The sequence below is a fragment of the Lonchura striata genome, chromosome 2, assembly GCF_050655825.1.
Source record: "Lonchura striata isolate lonStrDom1 chromosome 2, ASM5065582v1, whole genome shotgun sequence".
Classification (NCBI taxonomy): Eukaryota; Metazoa; Chordata; class Aves; order Passeriformes; family Estrildidae; genus Lonchura; species Lonchura striata.
Window position 1 is genome coordinate 23,960,450 of NC_140704.1, and position 20,845 is coordinate 23,981,294.

At 35.1% G+C, this 20,845-nt stretch overlaps 1 protein-coding gene across 1 annotated transcript in view; it reads left to right on the top strand.

The window, feature by feature from the left end:
- Window positions 1–20,845, top strand: part of VPS50 (VPS50 subunit of EARP/GARPII complex) — an 80,259-nt gene that overhangs the window by 31,451 nt on the left and 27,963 nt on the right. Inside the window, exons 13-20 of the mRNA XM_021551762.3 lie at window positions 538–673; window positions 5,239–5,330; window positions 6,015–6,109; window positions 6,745–6,843; window positions 10,108–10,198; window positions 11,722–11,898; window positions 16,264–16,382; window positions 17,835–17,941. Of these exons, the coding sequence (XP_021407437.3) occupies window positions 538–673; window positions 5,239–5,330; window positions 6,015–6,109; window positions 6,745–6,843; window positions 10,108–10,198; window positions 11,722–11,898; window positions 16,264–16,382; window positions 17,835–17,941 (916 nt within the window). The remainder of the gene's footprint in view (window positions 1–537; window positions 674–5,238; window positions 5,331–6,014; window positions 6,110–6,744; window positions 6,844–10,107; window positions 10,199–11,721; window positions 11,899–16,263; window positions 16,383–17,834; window positions 17,942–20,845) is intronic.

Below are 20,845 nucleotides of genomic sequence, written 5' to 3' on the forward strand. Positions count from 1 at the left end.
TTTAGATACTAAAAGCCCTGAAATAAGAGTAGCATTTACTGACAAGTTAGTAGAGAAAATTGCTGAATCAGCAAGGTTGTTTTTTTTTTTTGATGTTTTTTTTTTTCTTTTTTAACTACTACTTTAAAGATCATTCAACCCAATGGGATATTCGCCAGGAAGGCTTCTCTGTCACACTGCAGTACAAAAGTCTGTGTCCTTGAACTGACACACAGGGGTGGCTGCATCCCTCTGATAGTGAGATAGCCTTACATCTGTATCTATGTCACTGTAAAATAAATGTAAGAGATAGTTAACATACAGGCCAATTGAGAAAATTAAAAAAGAGGTGCTAACAAAAACACTTAGTACTTTTGGACAGCATTTGGTTAGTTGACCAAAATCAGGAATCTGTCACTTCTTAAAATACATTTGAACATGAAACTGATCTATCTCAGCTCTGCTGTATGAATTTGAAGAGTTTCTTACAGTCTGTGTTGCTGCAGCAAAAAATGAACACAATTTTGAAGCTTGTCAATGGTGTTTGTTGCTCTGCAGCACATTACCTCAGACAGCTACATTCCATGCCTTGCTGATCTCTGCAAAGCCCTCTGGGAAGTCATGCTCAGTTACTACCGGACGATGCAGTGGCATGAGAACCATGACCAAGATGAGGCAGATGTTGTGTCTTCTGGTAAGAAACTTCTGGAAATAAAACTCTTGATATTTGGAAATAACTTTTCTTGTGCTCAACTTATTAATTTATGTGTTGATATCTTCGTGGTCTTGACTCAGTGCCTTCAGCATTTTTGCTGATAGTGTACAGTAAGGACTAAAGCACTCACTGGATTTTTTTACTTCTTGGTGTAAGGTTAATTTTTAAATGAATATTTGTATGTGCCAGTCTTGCAGCTATAAATTATTTTGAACAGTGCTTAGGGAAAATGTCCTTCCCCTGTTGCGTGGAATCTTAAAAAAAAGATAGCAAAAAACTATTTTCTTTGTAAAAAAAATTATTTTTGATTGCTGGAGCTCATTTTGGAGTTGAAGCCATTGCTTGAGTTGTAAGATGTTATAGCTATAGCAGATGTAAAACTCAGAGTCTAAATATTTGCTTTTGCAGTGTGGTGTGAAGAAAAAGTCTAGAGTTTTGATTGAATTGCCCATTCTCAATAATATTTACATTTACAGGTTAAATAAGATAGTTACATTTTCTATTGTGTCCATTTTGCTGTGTTTTTTGCAGGTGTAAAATCAAGCAGGTGCATTACATGCTCATGTAAAGAGCATGGAAAAATGATTGCAGTAGATCCTAATTCAGCCACATACACACTTATAAACTAGTTCTCCTTAGAGCTGTTACTTGTGACATCCTCAGAAGAGAAAACAATCTGCATTCTAAAGCCTTCTACAGAAGCCATTAAACCCAATAAAGTCATCTATACAGTCAGATGCATAATTTTAGATGCACTGCTTTTAAATACATGCCAGAGTGTTTTGGTATGTTTACTACTAACCTTCTGTCACTCAGTTTTTAATTTTCTGTACATACAGCTTAGCTATAATGCACAACTGAAATGTAGTGATCTACTGAATCACTTTTTCAAATACCTCAGCAATGGTAAAGCACACAGAAGGGAATTTTAGAAGTACAATTTAATTTTAGAGGGACTGTAAATATCTACTGGTTGTTTTTTTTTCTAAAAGTCACTGCTTATTCTACAAGTAATTATTGAAACTGTACAGGGAATTCTCATTTCATACTTACTAACTATGATATGTGGTAAAGTCAAAGAGTAAAATTTGTGTAGGATGGGCATATATGTCAGAGGGAACCAGGGAGGCAGTTCAGGAGATTATGCTGGAGTTCTTCAAATAACCCCACAGACTGGAGCAGTAGATGTACAACTATGTCTGGCTTTTATAATTTTGGGAACTCATAGCTGTCCCAGTTAATCTCAGGACTCTTAGAAAGTACCTTAAATGTGTCAAGGGACTCTTGATCTTAGGGCATAAGTACAACTGTAGATGTGAGAAACTGGACTTGAAAGACATTATTTATAAAGCTCTTTGTATTTTAGTAGTGAAACTTATCCAAAAGAACTCCTTGGAAAGACAGAATTAAGTATATGTAGGACTTGTTTAATCCAACCGAAGATAAAGTGAACTAAAATTATCAACATAACATGAAATTAATTCTATGGCATATTTAATGAGATGCTACTTAGTCTATGGTTTTGTTGTTTGTATGGTAAACAGTAAATTCTATAAGATGGGGTTTCATCCCTCAAAATAAACTATTTACTGGAAAATTTTCCATTACACTGCTTGTTGTGGTCAGAGCATTGTTTATATTTTTAGTAAAGAATCAAATAGAAAATTAGTTTTAAAGGGACCTGTGCAGATAATTTTTGTCTTCTCTGCTCAAAGCAAAGTGATCTTTGGAGTCACACTGGTTTGTGTGAGGGCTTGCCTGATTCAGCTGGATTTTCACATAGCAAGCACGAAATTTACTATGGCATTGATGGAATTTATGTATTAATGAGACAAAGATTTAACAGAAGACCTTAAAATGAATGGTAAAATGATCCCTGTAGCATTTAAACTCCTGATTTCACATGGGTAGTCCTAGGGGTAAAAGTTGGTAACAGCTCTAGTATCTGTAAAAGAGTCAAAGAAAAGTGAGAAGAAGATAACGTAGGATGTAAATTCAATTTCAATAATTTTAATTTTCAAAATGTTTTGTTTATAGTACAGTGTAAATTCTATGCAAGACTTGCTTAGTATTCAAAGAGTAAAGCTAGAAGACAGAGATTTGATTGAGTCCTTTTATTTGCTTTCCTCTACTGTGCAAGGATTAAACAAAAACCTTTTGTTATGATTGAAAACTGCCTTTTTGAATTTTGAGAAATACTGAAAAACCTGGAGAATTACTGTATTTAAATGAGGCATCTAGAATAATAACTCTTGGGTGGTTTTGATCCTTATTTTTATGTGTAGTTATGAATATATGTGTTCTCTGCTTGTTCCAAATTCCTCACTGCAAAATGTGTAAACGCTTGTGCAGTCCTTGATTTTCAAGGAAGTTGTCCTAAATGAATGTGTTTGCATGTGTGAAATTAGCTGCAGTGCAGTTCATTAAAAGACTGGAAACAAGACCTCTTAGCATGACTGGCCATAAACCAAGACCATTGGGAGACTGACAAGAGACAGAATATTCCAGTGATTTTTTAGTGAACAATAACATCCATATTGCAGTGTCTGTCCAGCCATTCCTTCATGAATAGCAGTTTGTGAGTACAGGGACTATGGTCTTGATCTAGAGAACAGGTCAAACATTGTCTTCAGTCTGTGGAAGTTTAAAAGAGAGGAGGTTGCAGAAACACACAAAGAATGTGCCGTGTCTAAGATTGCTGGTTTTATTTCCTTGATAGTCTGGGAAAGGTTAAATCCACTTAGAGGTTTTCAGGTTATGGAAATTAGATTCTTTCTGTTTGTGTTTCATTTAATCTTCCACGAAAGATCAGGAAAATGAATTTGTCAGAATGATTACTTTCAGAAGATGAGCATATTTAGGTACAGTTAGTAAATTATGATTTATGCAGGCAGTGGGTAATATTTGTTTTATGATTTTTTCATTCATAAGGGACATTTTTTTGCATGTCTTGCAACAGTAGATAGTATGGAATTAAGTTTAGGTCATGTTTGCACAGAAAACAGCCTTTTATAATCTAATTTTGAATTATTAGGGTAGATTCTCAGTTAACCTGCAAAAGCAGTCTCAATGCCTTAACACAGTAAAAAGTTGAACACAGGTTTGCAGCCTTGAAAAATGAATATAAATCCAAATTCCGGATTGTATTTTATTATGTTTTTTTAATTTTGATAAGGAGTTATTCAATACACAGTACATAAACTTTTGCATTCTGGCTGGTTACTGTGCTGGGTTCTGTGTTCTTGAGTTTCAGCCTTGTCGGCACACTAACTCAGCTAGTGTGCCAGTAGTTCTTGGTAGTGTTTGTATGTTCACTGATGTAATCCCTAGTTTACAGGTAAAACTTTCTCAGTGTTAGATAAAGTTCATAATTTAATAATGTGTCCAGCCACACCTTATGGCTCTGTCTGAAAGAAATCAAGCAAGGCCAGCATCCTTCTCAGTATTCATATTCCCCACATCTGTTTTTTGAATTTAAATGGAGGTACAGATGTAGAAGATACAATATTTTTTTGTTGTTCCTCTTAAGATGATAGAAATACTTTTGTAATAGTTCTTGTTCTGAGAAACATACTCTGGAAAGGTTCAAATCAGAAACTAGATGGTTTATGAGGAGAAGGATGACACTGTTCTACTTACCAAGAGACTGGCCTAGGACAGGGAGAATGAGGCACTGCTAAGTGCTATTTATAACTGGTGGTTGTTACAGAAGGAAATTGCTCACTTGACAATGAACACTGGATGTTCTGAAGAAGATACAATGAAAACATGGTCAGACTGCTGTGCTATATTGTTATTTTGGTTTTATGGAATTGTCAGTGTTTGATACAAGTCATAACAATTCCTTTTAGTGGGTAAATTTTCTTTTGTTCTCTTAAATATGTGGTAGTCCAGATAATGTTGCAGGATCTGTTTTGCATGCATCTGAAAAGGCTGATAAAAATCTTGTATCCATCATCCCATTTCTTACTGGCCTTTTTAGTAAGGTGTTCACAATATTTTCATGATATTCATCTAGACTGAAATGTCTGGATCCAGGGCAAGGCGTGACAAGGAAAGAGCACTTACTTTGTTGATAGAAATTTCATGGTGCTGAGAATTGGAGGATGTATGTACATTGTTTATGTTTCTGGACTCTTACTTCAGTAGGCAACAAAATTAGACATGAAAAAATTGCTCTTTTCTCTAAGGAAGGTGAAGCTAAGCCAGGAGTTTGTTTGGAAAAAGCTGTGAAGCCTAGTAATGAAGAACTGCAAGGGTCAGTCAGGATTAGCTCTCACTGTGATCCCTGCAGTACATTACTACCTAAGGAACACTACTGGGACAAGTGTTTGGTATCCAGGAGATGAAACTCTCCTGGTCTGTATTTCCATATCATGCTTATATGTGCATTATTCATTTCTGTTCAAAAATTTAGAGAAAAGTAGCTCTTCTGGAGTTTGCATAATCAATAATATGGCAATAGCTAAGGAAATGTAATTCTGTGTAGGATAAATTTCAAAGCTTTTGGAAATACTTAGAATGCCTTTAACCTGAAATTTCAGATGGCAACAATGTGATTGGAACTGAAGAGAACAGTTTTGACCGCAACTATGTAAAAAAGAAATTGGAGCATGGACTTTCACGAATATGGCAGGTATGGCTTTTGAATTTTGTTTCCCTCTAGGTATTTATTCCCTCCTTTCCACCTCTCCAATATTAGTTATGGTTATATTTATACTAATGTTTTTAAAGAAATGTCTCTAGGTTTTTTTTTTAAGTGACTTTTTAAAGTGACCATGGAAATATAATTTCTATGACTCAGTGGTTGCAATGCTTCCAAACTCAGTCAAAATACCAAAACATAGTAACAGGACTTTTAGTCTGATCCCATTTCTTTCAACCTGTGTGCTGCCACACAGTCTGTTTTCTTCTCATATGTTTTTCTCTGTATACTGCTTTATATTTCTGGTATAACCATAACTCTGGAGAACCTGGAGCCTTGTGAACCTGGCTGGTTTCATGGTATTCCTTGTGTGATTACTGGATCAGTGGGGTGTACAGTGTCACCCAAAATGTATGATGAAAAAGCTGAGTTCTGTTCCTGCATTGATGATAAAGCATCTAGGATTGACTCTATCTGTGCTATAGAGTGCTAAACAAACTGATTATAAAATTGTTTTAGAGAAATTACCCATGTTACAGAAAATGGAATTCTATTCTAAATCTCAAAGAATTTTTAAGTGCGAACAACCAACAAGCATTAATGAACCAAGCATCCAAACCTTCACTTTTTATCTTCAGTGTATTAACTATACAAAAACTTGTTTGTATTTTGTAGGATGTTCAATTGAAAGTGAAAACGTATCTTCTTGGAACAGATCTGTCTAACTTCAAATACGATGACTTCATATTTGTCCTTGATGTTATCAGCAGGTATGCTGGTGTGGTCGTAAGACCTTTAAGTACGTGTCCACAGATGAGCTCTGGTCAGATAGCACTGTTGATTAAGGCTGATATTTGCATTTGGATGCTAATTTCATTCAAATGTGCTGGTAGCTTGACGATCAATTCTTCTATATGTGAGAGTTTATGAGGATGTATTTAGGAGGAGTAGCATGAACCATTTGCTGCATAAGTGATATGGCTTCAGTATTGTCTCCTTTTAAGATATGGGGTGTGCAGGTCTAGTAATTTTTTTTTTCTAAGAGCTCTTAGAAAGGGAGTCTGAGTCAAGCAGAAAAATGCTGTGGTACTGCCAACTTGTACAATTGATATCTTTCTGTTTTGGTAATAAAATGACAGATTGAGACTGTGAACTGGCAGCTTGCCCTGTGTAGCAGGCTCTCAAAAATACATTTATTTTGCTTATGGCTTTTTGTCTCTTATGTGTATGGCACACAGTGGTAGGATTTGAAGGAAAATGAGACATGGACTTTTGTGGAATGCGACCCTAACATTGCAATATAACATTGGTACTTTGTGTTTATGAAGATATATCTACACTCACAGTTGGAACAGCAGTATTAAGAAATCCATAAATATGTCTAAACTTTGTTTTATTACTTTAGGCTGATGCAGGTTGGAGAAGAATTTTGTGGCAGTAAGTCTGAAGTTTTGCAAGAATCTATCAGAAAACAAAGCGTTAACTATTTCAAAACATACCACAGGTGAGACTATTATATATGTAGTAGATGATTCTAATGTCATTTATTGTTCTTAGGTAAACGTTTTCCAAAGAAAACACTGCATAATGTTCCTGTGTTGAGGTTGCCTGTAGAGTATGTTTCCTGATGAGACTAAAGCTCTGAGCCCTGAAGAAGGGGAGAGGATAGAGAAGCCTTCACTTCCACTGTCTTTGTGGAAAACTGTAGTTCTGCAGCAGGCTAGTCAGATAAAAGATGAACAGCTTTTTAATGCAGAATTTCAGTAGTTTTTTAAGTTTTCTCTTGTCTCCTGGCATCTTGAGGAGGAATGCCTTTGAAGTCCATACTTTGTAGCAAAATTGTGTCTTCTTTTTCTGTTCTATTGTTTAAGAAGATTTATAATGTATGACTCTGAAATGTTTTTTCAATATGCATTTCTGTCTCGAATCAAGTAAGATATTAGTCCATCCTTTGGAGTGTCATGTCTTCATGGCTTGTTCGTTGGCAGGATGTAACTACATTTCAATGAGCTGTATTGTCATAGCTGAGGCCAGTCATGTGTTGTCATGGACAGGCATTCTCTGGACCCAGATATGATATATGGCTATAACAGCATCAAGACTTTCTGTTTGTTTCTTTTAGTTGCCTTGATTTTAGAAATTTTTTGGTTTGGATGATTGACGACTTTTTAATTCTAGTTTTCTAGCATTATGATCTTTCTGGGTGTAAAAACTAGAAAGAGATACACTAGAAACTAGAAGAACTAGAAAAACTAGAGAAGAAATACAGCCTTCCATGCTGTAGGAAATGCTTACTTTCCTAGTCTTGATCTGTTGCCCTCTTGTTTGGGTGCTATCATACATCTAATACATCCAGAGTCATTTGAAAAGTCTGAGACTTTCTGCCTAAAGTCCATGAAGTATGAAAATTAGGGCAGGAGAACATGAAACAGTGCTGAATTCAGAAGATGAGAATGTGGTTTGGAATTTCTTCCAGCTTTGTTAGTTTGTTGCTAGGAGTTCGTTTTCATGATTTGAAGAAGACCTCAGTTCCAGTTGTCTGAAAATCTTGAGCCTTAATCAGATGCACATTATGTCTTGTCAGGAGATGCCACCTGTTTTTATTAATTGAATTTTTTCTGAATCCTAAACAGAATTTCATGAACCAATTTTGGTCTACCTAACCATCTTTTACTACACTGACTTATCACATAATGCCTTGTAGGTTTAAGTAAATACAATTTTGACTGTTACAGTTCTGTATATGATTAACAGCTTAAGTAATCATAGGCTAATTTTCTGAATTATCTTTGAGTAAAATAAAGGTTAAGGAACATTGATGAAATATGTATAGAAATAGTAATTTTTTGAAAAACTTGTGTTTTTAAGATAATGTAATTCTTGTGAAAATAGAATGAAATATTTATTGACATGAATTAAATTATATGAAACCTTTGAATATTTTTATGCAGCATGGGTATTGTGAAGATTAATTGGCTGCTGTTTTCATTCTCAGAAGGAAAAACATAAAAAACCCTGTCTCAGAGCTATATGCCCTGGGTTGTTTTATGGAAAGCTTTAAGCATCTTGCCTTTTCAGATCAAGCTAATGTGGCTTTCACTTCTCTTGGATATTTAATTGGAGGGAAAAAAAAAATCAGGAGTGCTTTTAAGGATTCATTAGTACATGAAAGCTACACAGAACTGAAATGCTTGGAGTCCAGGAGTAATCAGTTCTTTGTGTAATTTGACATGCATGGCCTCCTGGGCAGTGTGGTGTTATGGAGAACTGCCAACATACAGAAAATATTGAAAGGAATTGGCTGTGTGATTCAAAAAGCATAGAAGAGAACATAGTACTAGAGCATACAGGAAGCCTGTTTTTTGGGTGCCAATGGATTGTTCTGAAAAATCAGAATGGGCTTTTGGCAAAGAGCATCAATAAGATGATTTTTGAAATGCAATTTACTATATGTACTGGTACACTTGTAAAAAGGTCTGTGGGATCACTTAAGCTTTTCACAGAATGAATGCATCAGGTCTTCATGCAATTGCCTTTCTACACATACATGCTGGTGAAAATTAAGAGCATTTGTTTAAGTACTCTGTCAGAGCCTTGTTTTCATGTTTAAAATGCTACAAAACCTGTTGTGTGGCTTTTAAATGGTTGCTTTTCTATGACTTTCACCTCAGTATCCCTCACAAAGACTTTTAATCTCTAATGCTGGTTTTCACAGCATCTCTGTTGTTTCTATTGCCTTTTCTGTGAGAAGATCTGCAAGCTATGGGTGCTCAATGCCCTGAAAATAGCACTTGAAGTCTATTTGTATTTAACTTGGGAATTTAAATAAACACCGCAAACTGTAGTTACAATTCAGCACATTGCTTATCTCATTGTGGCAAGCAAATTTTAATTGTAGTGGTGGTTGTAATTCATTATTGAAGTTGTGGTATTCCTAGAATATTTTATTGCCTAATTAGAAACCCAGTGCATAGTTTACCAACTGTTACTTGTTAAACAAAATCATATGCCCTATATTAAGAGGAAAAGACAGAGCAATGTGATCCCAAAAAGTATTCATTGCTGTCTTTTCCTATATATTCCATTTATGTGGCAAATTTTTTTTCTTTATCAAAGATGTTTCTGCTTACAACAGAGTGGAGGCTTTTCTGGTGATTAAAAACAACAGAAGAAATGCAGAGATGTAATGGCTTGATTACTTTTCCTTATTACTATATTACTGATACAATAGTAAAATTAAGCTATGAAGAAAATTAGAGACTAATAGCCATTTATGTTTTTTTCTTTGAAATGTTGAGATGTCTGTAGAATATTATTTCTTTCCTCTTCCCTTTGCCCTCTGTTGGCTTCAGTGTGTTTGAAAGAAGCATCTGTCTTATGTGGGCTCTCAGAAGCTGTTGTGCTGTTAGTGGCATGTTTATATATATTATATTGCTTTCTATGGTTTACAGAGGAAAAAGATCCAATATTTCTGCATAAATGTAGATTATAATTTCTCTATAATTTCTGATGGTTTTGATTTAAAAAATTAGTTCACAAATTTTAGAGATAGTCTCAAAGAATATCTTTCTCCAGGGGTGTCATAAAAAACACACTGTTTTGGTAGCCACAGCATTGGTGGTTTGTTGGTTAGAAGAATTGCTTAAATACTTGTTTTAAAGTGTAACTTTTTGTACAGTTTTAGGAGTTTTTCACTGCAGAAGTGAAGTAATTGCCAACTTTGTGATTGAATCTTTCTGCCAATTAAAAATATTCTTTTGTGTTTCAGAACCCGTCTTGAAGAACTAAGAATGTTTTTGGAGAATGAGACCTGGGAACTTTGTCCTGTTAAATCCAGCTTTAGTATTTTGCAGCTTCATGTACGTTCTATGAATAAAATATACAAATTAATACTTTAATAACTAAGTCATGATGTTCTAAGAAGTAGTGAAGTCCATGAACTACTGTACAAATGTTTTTAATGGCTTCTAAAAGCTCCTTAGTTTTACTTCATGAATTATTAGAAACTTAGGAGTCTAATGCTTTTGAAACAGTAGTGCTTCTGTTTCAGATAGGCAGAGGTTTATATGGAAGATGCTGGAGTTGTAAGCATAATGGTAGCCTTTATTTTTCCCGTTTCAGTGTACTATGTCTGTTTTTAATTTCTAAATTATTTATCTGACAGTAAGATGCTAAAACATGAGTGCCTGAAAGTAGTTGCATGAGCGCTCACTGGCTTGTAGCAACTTGGCATCTGTTTCTGGAAACATAGTTCATGCCGCCTCATTTGGACAGGAAAAAAAATATTCTTCTGTGGTGAAGTCCAACTGAAAGCAAGTAATTACAGTACTCACCTTCTAATACTCTGAAGTGTTTTTTTTTTCATTTTTAGCATGTGGTGGATGAAATTAACTTGTTTTGCCAAATAAAACCTGGTGCCTGTGATTAAAGCTATAACTAAGGTACAGAAATGTTTTAGCACAGCAGTGTTAAGCAAGATCATTTTGCAACCTCTGTGGAGTTAACTGTGGAAGTAAGCAATAGGCTACTGGGTCACTAAAAGTATGGAGGGGAAGGAATGGAGGACCCTCAGCAGCATCCAGCAGCAAATCAATAATATTTTTAGTAAAAAACTGGGACTATAAATCTGTACATACTGCTCAAGGGACTGGAGCAGCAGAAAATGGCAGAAAGTTACGGACTTGTTCAAGCAAACAGAAATCTGACATTGTAGTCCTTTTAGCTGCATATGTTTCAATCTTTAAACCTTCAGTTAAAAAAATGTACATTTTGCCATTATGAATATCAATAGCTAGAGTTTAATAGATAAAAATGGTATGTCATCTGAGATAAGTTGTGTTTTTTAAGAAAAAAAAAAGTAAACAAATTATGCCTTTTGGGTCCTACTTGGTGCATACATTTGCAAATGTTTGTGCACTCAGCCAGTGATCAGAAACTGTGCAGTGGGTTTGAGAAGTAAAAAATTTTGACAACTTTTTAGAAATAAAATGTCAACAAGAAATTTTCAGCTTTAGTAAATTATTTAGTAACTTGTGTAAAGAAAACTGTATTTATTGATAGAATTTAAGTATTTTTTTATCTCCTTATTTCTGTGAAATAAAAAACACAATTAGTTTTCAACTAGTTTTAGACAGTAAATACTTCCAGAATGCAGATGTATTGCATGTTGTAGCAGAAAACTTCTAAAAGTACAAAGAGATGCAGCATAAGTTTGTCACTTTCAAGGTTAACTTGAGCCAGCGTGAAAAGCATGTTTAAATAAGCAGCAGACTTTGGCTAAAAAATTGTCCACAAGTTTGCTGCTATTCTTTGTTTTTATGGAACTGGAGTCATAATAACGTTGAGAATGCCTGATGAGAAGGTGGTTTATTTCTGTCGATAGGAATTTAAGTTCCTGGAGCAGTCGCGGTCCCCGTCGGTGTCACCGAGCAAGCAGCCTGCCTCAGCAGTTTCCTCGACGGGGACGCTGTTCCAGCAGTACTGCGCCGCAGGAAACCCCTTCGAGATCCAGGCCGACAGCAAGGATGATGAGACAGAAGACGTGTTAGCTTCCAATGGGGTATGGAGCGTTTCAGGAACAAAGAAAACAAAAAAAAAGAAGGCAAATTGTGCTTTCAGTAAATGATGATATATTTTGTGAGGCAATGATGGTAAAGTTAAAGTGTGTTAGTACAAGAATCTGTTGCTTGCAGTACTGTGCTGCTTTGCTTTTAAAAGTGCCGGCAGCCCAGGCATCCTGTTTAAAGTTCAGTTTGTTTTGCACTTGTTATAAACGAGAATTTATTCAGCCAGATTAAAAATAAAAATAATTTTATTTGCAGTCAAATTCTATCTAGCCAACCACACGGAAAGGACAGAGCCGAGCCCGGGGTCGACCCTGGGTGTGCAAAAAGGAGTCAGCCTCAGCAGAGGTTTTCTCCTATGCCCACACCTCCATCCTGGCACAAGCGGTTTTTATAGGGAAAATTCCGCCTGAGGCCAAGATTTCAGTAGTTAGTCTTTTCTTCTATTCAGAGTCTATAGGTTAATAAGATTTTCTTTTTTTGGTGATGAGGAGAAATAATTCAATGTCCGGAGTAGTTGAATTCTTGATGAGAGTTTACGGGAAGGCTGCATTCACAGGGATCTGTTTGAGAATTTCCATGATATCCATCTTGGACGATCAGCACCGATGATCAACACCTGGAGCCCAGACATGGCCAATCTCCTGGCTGAGCCACATCCTTTTACTTGTAAATCAGTTTCCAATATACATCCAGTCTCGCCTGCAAGGGGTGGGGAATTAATACGACGGGCATGATTTAACAAGTATCCAATATTACATATTTCATACAAGGAATGGCGCAAATTATATTTATTACACATAAAACACTGAATCTGTACTTTTTTCCCACTCAAGTCAAACATTCCTGAAGGTTAAAAAGATGTGTTCCACCTAAATTAGTATTTTTCCAGGGGTTTAAATTAGCTTTCTTTGTGGAGGTAATTTTATCATTTTAGGACTTGCTTTCCAGCTTCATAGGAAAGACTTGTTGTGTGTTTCTCCTTTTTTTTGTATCTGTTCACACCTATGTGATTTGCCATGGATTTTCTGCTGTTTGTTACATCAGTTTTAGTTGTAATTGAAAGTACAACTATCTTTATTGTGGGTTCTTCTATAAAACTGAACAATAACTGTGGTTTTTTTTTTTTTCAGACTTCTGTCAAAATCTTTCAGTGCTCAAATGTTTTTCAATGTAAAACTTCATACTTTTCTCTTAAATGCTACATTAACATGTTTTTGTTTAAGCTTTTGTTATTGTTTATCCCTTTGAATGATGTTTTATTTGGCTTAACTTGTGCTACTGAGGCTGGATAACATCTCAAGAACAAAAAAGAATAATTTCTGCTTAGTGATTCCAAACTCCTCTTATGCCTTGTGGGTTACTGCTAGGAATGACAGCCTACATCGTTCCCATGTCTTTTATTTAGTGACTTGTGATCAGCATACTTAGACTTGTGGAAGGCTATAATTGTTTTCATTTCTTGGTTATGGATAGGTTTAAGTGTTTTTATTTCTCTCTGCATGTTTGTGTGAGATATGAAAACTCTGCATACAAGTTAGGACAGACCTTCTTTGGTCCTTCCATTTCTAACATTTTACCCTTCAGAATCTGTTTCTACTAGCTTGAAGAAAAATTTACAAGACATTGTCTTACTCTGTGCTAAGCTTTTGCAAGTGTTAAATTATTTGATGAAAATCTAGGTAGCAAATGCTGATGAACATGTTGGAGGCACTGTTTTGTTGGCTTTTGCCAGCATGAAGTGTCACACTGCTGCCTTCTGTCAGTAAGACAGAAGCACTGAATTGTTAGTGTTTGAAGGGACCTCTGGCACAGCAACTGCAGGCTCATGAGAGAAGTAGTGGTCCAGCAGTCTTACTGGCACTCTTTGAAACCTGCATGACTTACAAAACATAAGTGTAAAACAGACAGAAATTTGTCTCTCTGCATGGAGGCACAGGACAGATTAATTAACTTGTCAGTAGGTGTACAGGACATGTCCCAGGGCTGGTACACAAAAGCAAAGGTATTTTATGACTGAGGTGACTGTACTCTACAGATGACTGTCCTACTTTCCCTTTTGACATTTTTAGTCTCCTCTCTGCATTACTGTCCCAGAGGCAGGGTAAGTGAGGTTCTTGTTAACAGATCCTTTGGGATGGACTAGAGTGAAACAGCACTGAATGATTGCTGTTTATACATACATATAAATGGTAAGCTTATTTTAGAATAATTCGGTTTCAGTGGAAATGAGGTCTGTAGCTGTTTGTGTAGCTTGTTTTTATCTATAGTAATATAACAATATAAAAGTATTAAGATATAACTTAATGAAATATACAAAGAAATAGAAGGAAAGGGTAAAAGTAGATAGTGAAAAGATAACATAACTCATGGATCCAACTGGGACTTGGTTTTTACAATTTCAATGCCCATTTGTCAAAGTAGCCACAATCTTGATCTGTTGGGGCTGAGGGAAACCACCAAACATGAAAGGTCACTGGGTTAATAGACATTGATGTTCAGAGGGGGAGCAGCCAGGTACCTCCACTGGAGGGGTGTTTTTGGCTGCTGCAGCAAGGATCATGTGCACTCCTCTGGTGGAAGGCTGCAGAAATGAGTCTGGGGGCATTTTGGGGGTCTTTGATGGTTTGTGGCCCCTTCTAAATAACTTGACTGCTGTTTGACCTGACTTAGTTGAGCCAATTATGGATTATCAGAAGGGGCGAATACTTTAAGGTTTCTGTGATACCTCTTCATGGGAAGGGCATTGGCATGATAAAAAGTGTTATCCTGTCTCACAGGAACTGTTTATTACTGACCTTTTTCCCTAATCTGGATCAAAAAATGGCTTGTTGCTTATGAAAGGCTGGTTTTTCATGGTCATCCTCTGGTGGTGGGCATGCACCTCCTCTGTCTCAGGGAGATCAAAGGTTTTGCCAGCACACAGTTGGTGTGTGCAAACCTGGCCTCAGCAGAGCACCTGCTGCTCTTGCAAATTGCTGATTGCTGGAGCCATTAACCTTTAATGTTTCAGTCTCACATCTGTCTGTTCTGAAGTGCTGACACAGAAAGAACTCCCGTTTAAAAAGTAGAAGGTATACCTATTTTGTTATTCTTTACATAGAAAGATAAATAACCTGCTTAGACAATGCAGGATAAAATTTTACAGAGGTTTTCTGTGTCGGTGTCTCAACTGACCAGTTAAGGTATAAGCACATTTTAGCACTGAAAATTGGAATTATTTCAGGTAGAAGTTGCAAATTTTTTTTTCCAGAGAACACAGGCATGTTGCCAAACATAGAAAGAAGTAGCGCGATAAGGACGTAAACAAGTAATTTACTTGTCAGTTTATCTGTAGTGTGGGAGGAAATGTCAGGATTTATTTTGAGAATTTTAAAGTGTTTCTTAAGTGCTTCGTTGTTGCAAAATGGGGCCCCTGGACCCAATTACCTTAGCTCTGTATCTTGAGCTTCAGTGGGATGCTTTGTGTCCCTTTTCTATAGCTTCTTAAAATATCTTTGTTATGATACAGTTAACTTCCAGTATTGTAACACTTTTCAACTCTGATGAACCTTGCCACTACCTGTGGGCTGGTTTGAGTGGATTGCCTAAACACTTGTAACTGGTTATTGCTGCAGGATACCTGAATTAATTTTTACTTTAAAATTTTACTGCAGGCTGTGCAAATTCAAAATAGTTCTATAAGGTCTCTTCACATTAAGGTCACTGTTTAATAGTTGTGAGTTAATGCATACTTTAAAATACAAATGCATTTATCTTAAAAATAGCTGTTTCAGATCATTAATAGCATTAGATTGAGGAGACTTAATAAAAGCACTTTTTCATATTAAAAAAAAAATTCAAAATCCCTCTTATTCTATGATGTTAAGGCATTTAAATAATGCCACTTACAGATTCTTATATCAATATGTATTGTAGTTAATAATTTGTGGTCAATTTATCTTTTTACTGTCACTAAATTTTAATTGAATCAGCAAAGTATGTACTATATATTAATGCATAATAAGTGGTGGTAATTATCTGTGCTTTTTTTTTACTGCCACTATAGGGATGAATTTTGAGGATTACTATTTTTTTCTGATTGTAAGCAAATAATAAAAGCTCAGATATGTGGGTAGTTCATAAATCAACTAGAAAGCAACACAAATTATCAGTAGCTGAAATAAAATGATGCAAATATTTACTCAGTCAACATAATATAAGTTGCCTGCTGCATTTTTAAAGAACATTGTCAGCAGCCTTTCAGCCAGCAAAGTTATTTGTATCCCAATCAAGGTAAAAGCCAAAAAGTGACCAAAGTGCAACCTTAAATGAGTGATAATATTATATGAAAAATAATGGTAGTAATTTTTTTTAAACAGTATGAATCAGATGAACAAGAAAAAAGTGCCTATCAAGAGTATGATAGCGACAGTGATGTTCCTGAAGAGTTGAAAAGAGATTATGTGGATGAGCAGACAGGAGATGCCCCAATAAAAAGGTAAGTAGGCTGTGTGTGTCCTTGGGTTAATTCACATGCTTTTCATCTCAGTATTCTATTTAGTTCAGTGTCTATAATCAGCAGCAGTGGAATAATAATCAAATGAATATTATGCTGTCTGCACAGTTAGAAGGCTCAGAACTTAGATCTCCAGAATGGGGAGGAATATTAAACTGCTCATCATTATTGCAGAGAAAACCAGAGGAAAGGAACACTTTGAAAGCAGATAAAGGCTCTCTGAAGCAGGTAGTGGAAAACTGGTTAGTAAGGACTAGATGTTAACTGAGGGTCCTTCTGTAGCAGCTCTTGTGTATATGTGTAATTTCTGTTGTGTCAAAAGCAATTGTTTGCAGACAAATGCTTTGAGTTTTGAGCTTCTGCTTCTGCAGAACAGTAAACTTGTACAGGTTAAGGAAAAAAAAAATAAGGTTCTTCCATATCTTGAAAACAGTCTTTTGAATTTTAAATTCTCTTTTTCTTTAATACACATCTAGATATATATAAATGAATATATATATTCTATTTTGATGTCTATAAAAAGTATTTTATTTGTATATATTCATGTAAAAAAAAGCCAACTTTGTATCCTCTAAAAGGATCTGAAAACAAGTTTCTGTCTAGGATACTGTACAACTTAGATGTACATTCAGACTTTGTAAAGTAGGCTAACATTCTTTTATGTAGGGTTTGCAGGACAGGTAGAATGCCATCACTTGGATGAAAGTAGAGTAGTTACAAGATGACTCTTTAGGATAAAATATTGTTACCGTGATTCTTTCTATAAGGTATACCATGTAAACTGCCTCCTTGCAAAGAAGTGGTGCAGCTATAGCTAAAAATTATTTAATTGGAACAAACAAGAGTTGCTGTCCATAGATTTATGCTGTGAAATTGAAATTTCTGGAAGAATATAATTTTGAGGTATGGCAGCTGGCAGAGGGTTTCTCTTACAGAAAATTAAAATGTGTCTAGTTGGATAAATATCATTTAGTCAAATTTTTTTCCTGTCTCTTTCAGAAGTAAAATTTATGAAAAAGTTAATGATTCTTTTAATTTTACCTTCCTCAAAATTAATTCTATTTCTAGGTAGTAACTTTTAGCTGTAGCTGACAAATCGGCCTCTGTTTTGTTGTGACTTGTGTTGTTTTTATTCTCTTAATTAATTAAGAATTTGATTCAGAGTGATTAAAATGACTGTTGGGGCAAGACAGAGCTCCAGCATTAGAATAAAAGTCAAAAATTCCTTCTCTAGCACAATTCTATGTAAATTAGATCAGGATTCTTTCTTAAATGTTAGAATCCTAACCCTGTTGTGCTTTGGAATAAATAAAATTCTTTACTGGAAGACTTACTGTCCTGTGAAATAAGGAGGGAGGGATAATATATTTTCCACTAAATTTAATTTGTATGTCTTTGAATGTTTTCACATTTGCCTATTTTGTTTTTTTCAAGTGTTTCTCGAGAAACTCTGAGGAGCAGAAAGAGATCAGATTATAACCTCAATAAAGTGAATGCACCTATTCTAACCAACACTACACTGAATGTAATAAGGCTTGTTGGTAGGTAGAATAATTGTTTTTTTGAAGTGTTCTTGATTTTTGTGCAAATTTACGGATTATAGCAAATATGTTAAATGATATTTAAGGCCCTGAAAAATATACCTAGTTGGGCTCTATTTCTGCTCTTTGAAAATGTTAATAAGATTTGTTTATTAAAAAATTATTTAATTAAATACACAAATTTGCTTATATTTTGAGAGTTATTTTTACCTGGAAAATTAATCTTCATGCATATGTTGGTTTTAACCTATAATGGTAGTTTATTTTTCTGAAATATTGAATGTGTTAGAAGACTAGAGATAGCGAGCAAAAAGATTAATACTCTTATTTTAAAGTAGAATAGTTGCAAAAGTAAGAACTTCAGGGTTTCTTTTCCTATTTCATTATTCAGATTCTTGCACTCAGAATAACTGTTTTTACTACATAGTAATCAACTAGAAGCAAAGATCTCTCTCATACATCCTAGTAATCCCTAGGAATTTAGGGAATCTCTGTCCCTGTGGGTCATCAGGATGTAACTGGACAGGCTACTGAGCAGCCTTGTGTGTTCAGACCTTCTCTGAGCCAGATGTTGCACTAGGCCACTTCTTGAGGTCTTTTCTTGCCAAATTTTTCTATGAAAACACTGGCCTCCAATTCTACATGTGATGGGGTTGATTATTTTATCATCATGCCTTCTGTGTGATGATCTAGATAATTGTACCGTAGCAATTTTCTGCTACTGACTTCTATCTATAGAGAAGGGGGAAGTAACTGCCTAAATATATCTGAGTAAGCAGGAGAGAGAAGAATTGTGTATGTGTTGCATTAATAAGGTTTGCCTTCAAAGTTTGAAAATCATTGTTGCAATTCAGAGTAAGCCCTTTTAAAAAAGGTTACTCCAATACCTCATTATAACAACTTTTGCTGTCTTTGAGGGCAGCATGAAAGTCAGGAATTAATTTTCTAAATCTTCTTTGCAGGTTTGCTAAAGCCTTTTTTTTCCTTGAGAATTTATTATATAGACCTGAAATGAGAGTTCATTTGTTGTGATTTTTCTGTGATTGATCTGTGACTTAGGTTGGAGAGATTTGTTTGCTGCTTTTTGCTATAAGGTTTTGCTCTAAGAAAATGGAGGATTGAATGTAGAAACCACTCATGGCACTTTCATGCAAATTCCAGCCTCTGTTTCTCCCATAAAACACTGTATCAGTAGGTGAAGTAATAGTTCTGGTTTTCCAATTTTACATAAGGAGTCCTACTTGAGGATTATGTTGATTACCCCAAAATTAAACATTATTTTAAAAGCTCATATATATGCTTTATTCTCCTTCTGGAATTATTATTAATTTTCAATTTTTCTGCTGTTTGGGGTGTTTTATATTGTTTTGGTAATGCGTGATAGTAGCATTATTTAAAACATGGAATTGGAAAGGGACCTCCTGTGGGAAGAAGATGTCATTTAGTACTGCCTGTATTTATGCTTGTTTTGAGCTCCAGCTCAAAAATACTTCTATTAACAGCACTCATTCTGATAAGAATTCTATTTCAGAAATCTTGTCATTCTAAAGAATAATAAATAAAATATCCTCCTATTTTCTGCTGGCTTGATCTTATGACAGAAGAAATTTTGAGGTTTAAGGGATTGGTTTTTTTTTGATGCATACTGTTCTGCTGTTTTTACAGTAGAACAGCAGAACTATTTCTTTTCAGTCTTTGATTTGCTAAACAGTGGAGAGATTTCTAGTGTCCTCTGTATTCATCCACCAGAAACTTAAATTTTCTGCTTTTGTTGTAATCTTACCAAAATCATGTGCAATACTTCAGATGAGATCTTCCTGCATTGTCCAATTCTTACATCATTGCATCATGGTCCTAAGTTGTTTCCGTTTTGCACCTCTTTTGATTTCTTACAGCTTCCTTGTACTGGCAGTGTATAATGACCTTGTACAGCCAGCAGATCCTCTACCTTCCCAGTTTTTTCCAAGAGATAAGCTTCTAGCTTATAGAAGAAAGATGCGTTTTTTTAATAATTGTCCCCTAATTGCATGGATTTACAATTTGTGCTACTGAATTTCATCCAATTCTTTCTACAACAATCATCAAGTACTCCTGTACATTATGTCAGTCCTTTCTGTTTTGATGGTGCCTCTTTATTTTTTTCTATTATCACTCTTATTTTTGTGCCAGACTAATTTGTGAAAATGTTAAAGAGATGGCCAATTGCTGGGAACTCCACAGTGGCTTTTTTAGTTACTTCCCTTTCCAACACACTCTAGCTTCATTTATTTACTGTGCAATGTTGTTATATTAATATTTTCACCAAATCACAGATAGATGAAATGTACTGTGTCCTTTGTGTAGAAAATCATGTACCTTATTCTGGTACAATTCACTTCTGTTAGATCTATGATTTATCTTAATTTTCCCTCCATATTTCTGTTTCTGTCATTTCCATAGTTTCTTCTAAACAATCTGAAATTCTGCATCCCAAAAATTATAACAGTGGATCAGTAGTTATTACTATTTTCCCTCCTTAATATGTTTTTTTTTTTTCTTTTCTGTTTTTCAGTCATAGTGATGAGCATGCAGATTTAAGTTGCCCAGTCAAGTAAAAGAAATGATTGCCTTACTTCTTAGGAAAGTAGTAGTAGCCAATATTGCTAGTGTATAATTGAAGTGGGAGTGGTTACAATTGTGTTTGACTCTCAAGTGAAGAGTTCAATTTGTCACATTTCTCTTACATTAATGAAGGTAATTAGTTCTCTTTCTAGCATCACAATAATTTATAAGTTAATTATTTTTCCTGTAAAGCCATTGCATGTTGACTTAAAATGTAAAGGAAGAATAAACCTGTGTTAAATTTATATGGAATAGTTTGGTTAAGCACTATATAAGAATAATAAATGACTATGTCATTGTATA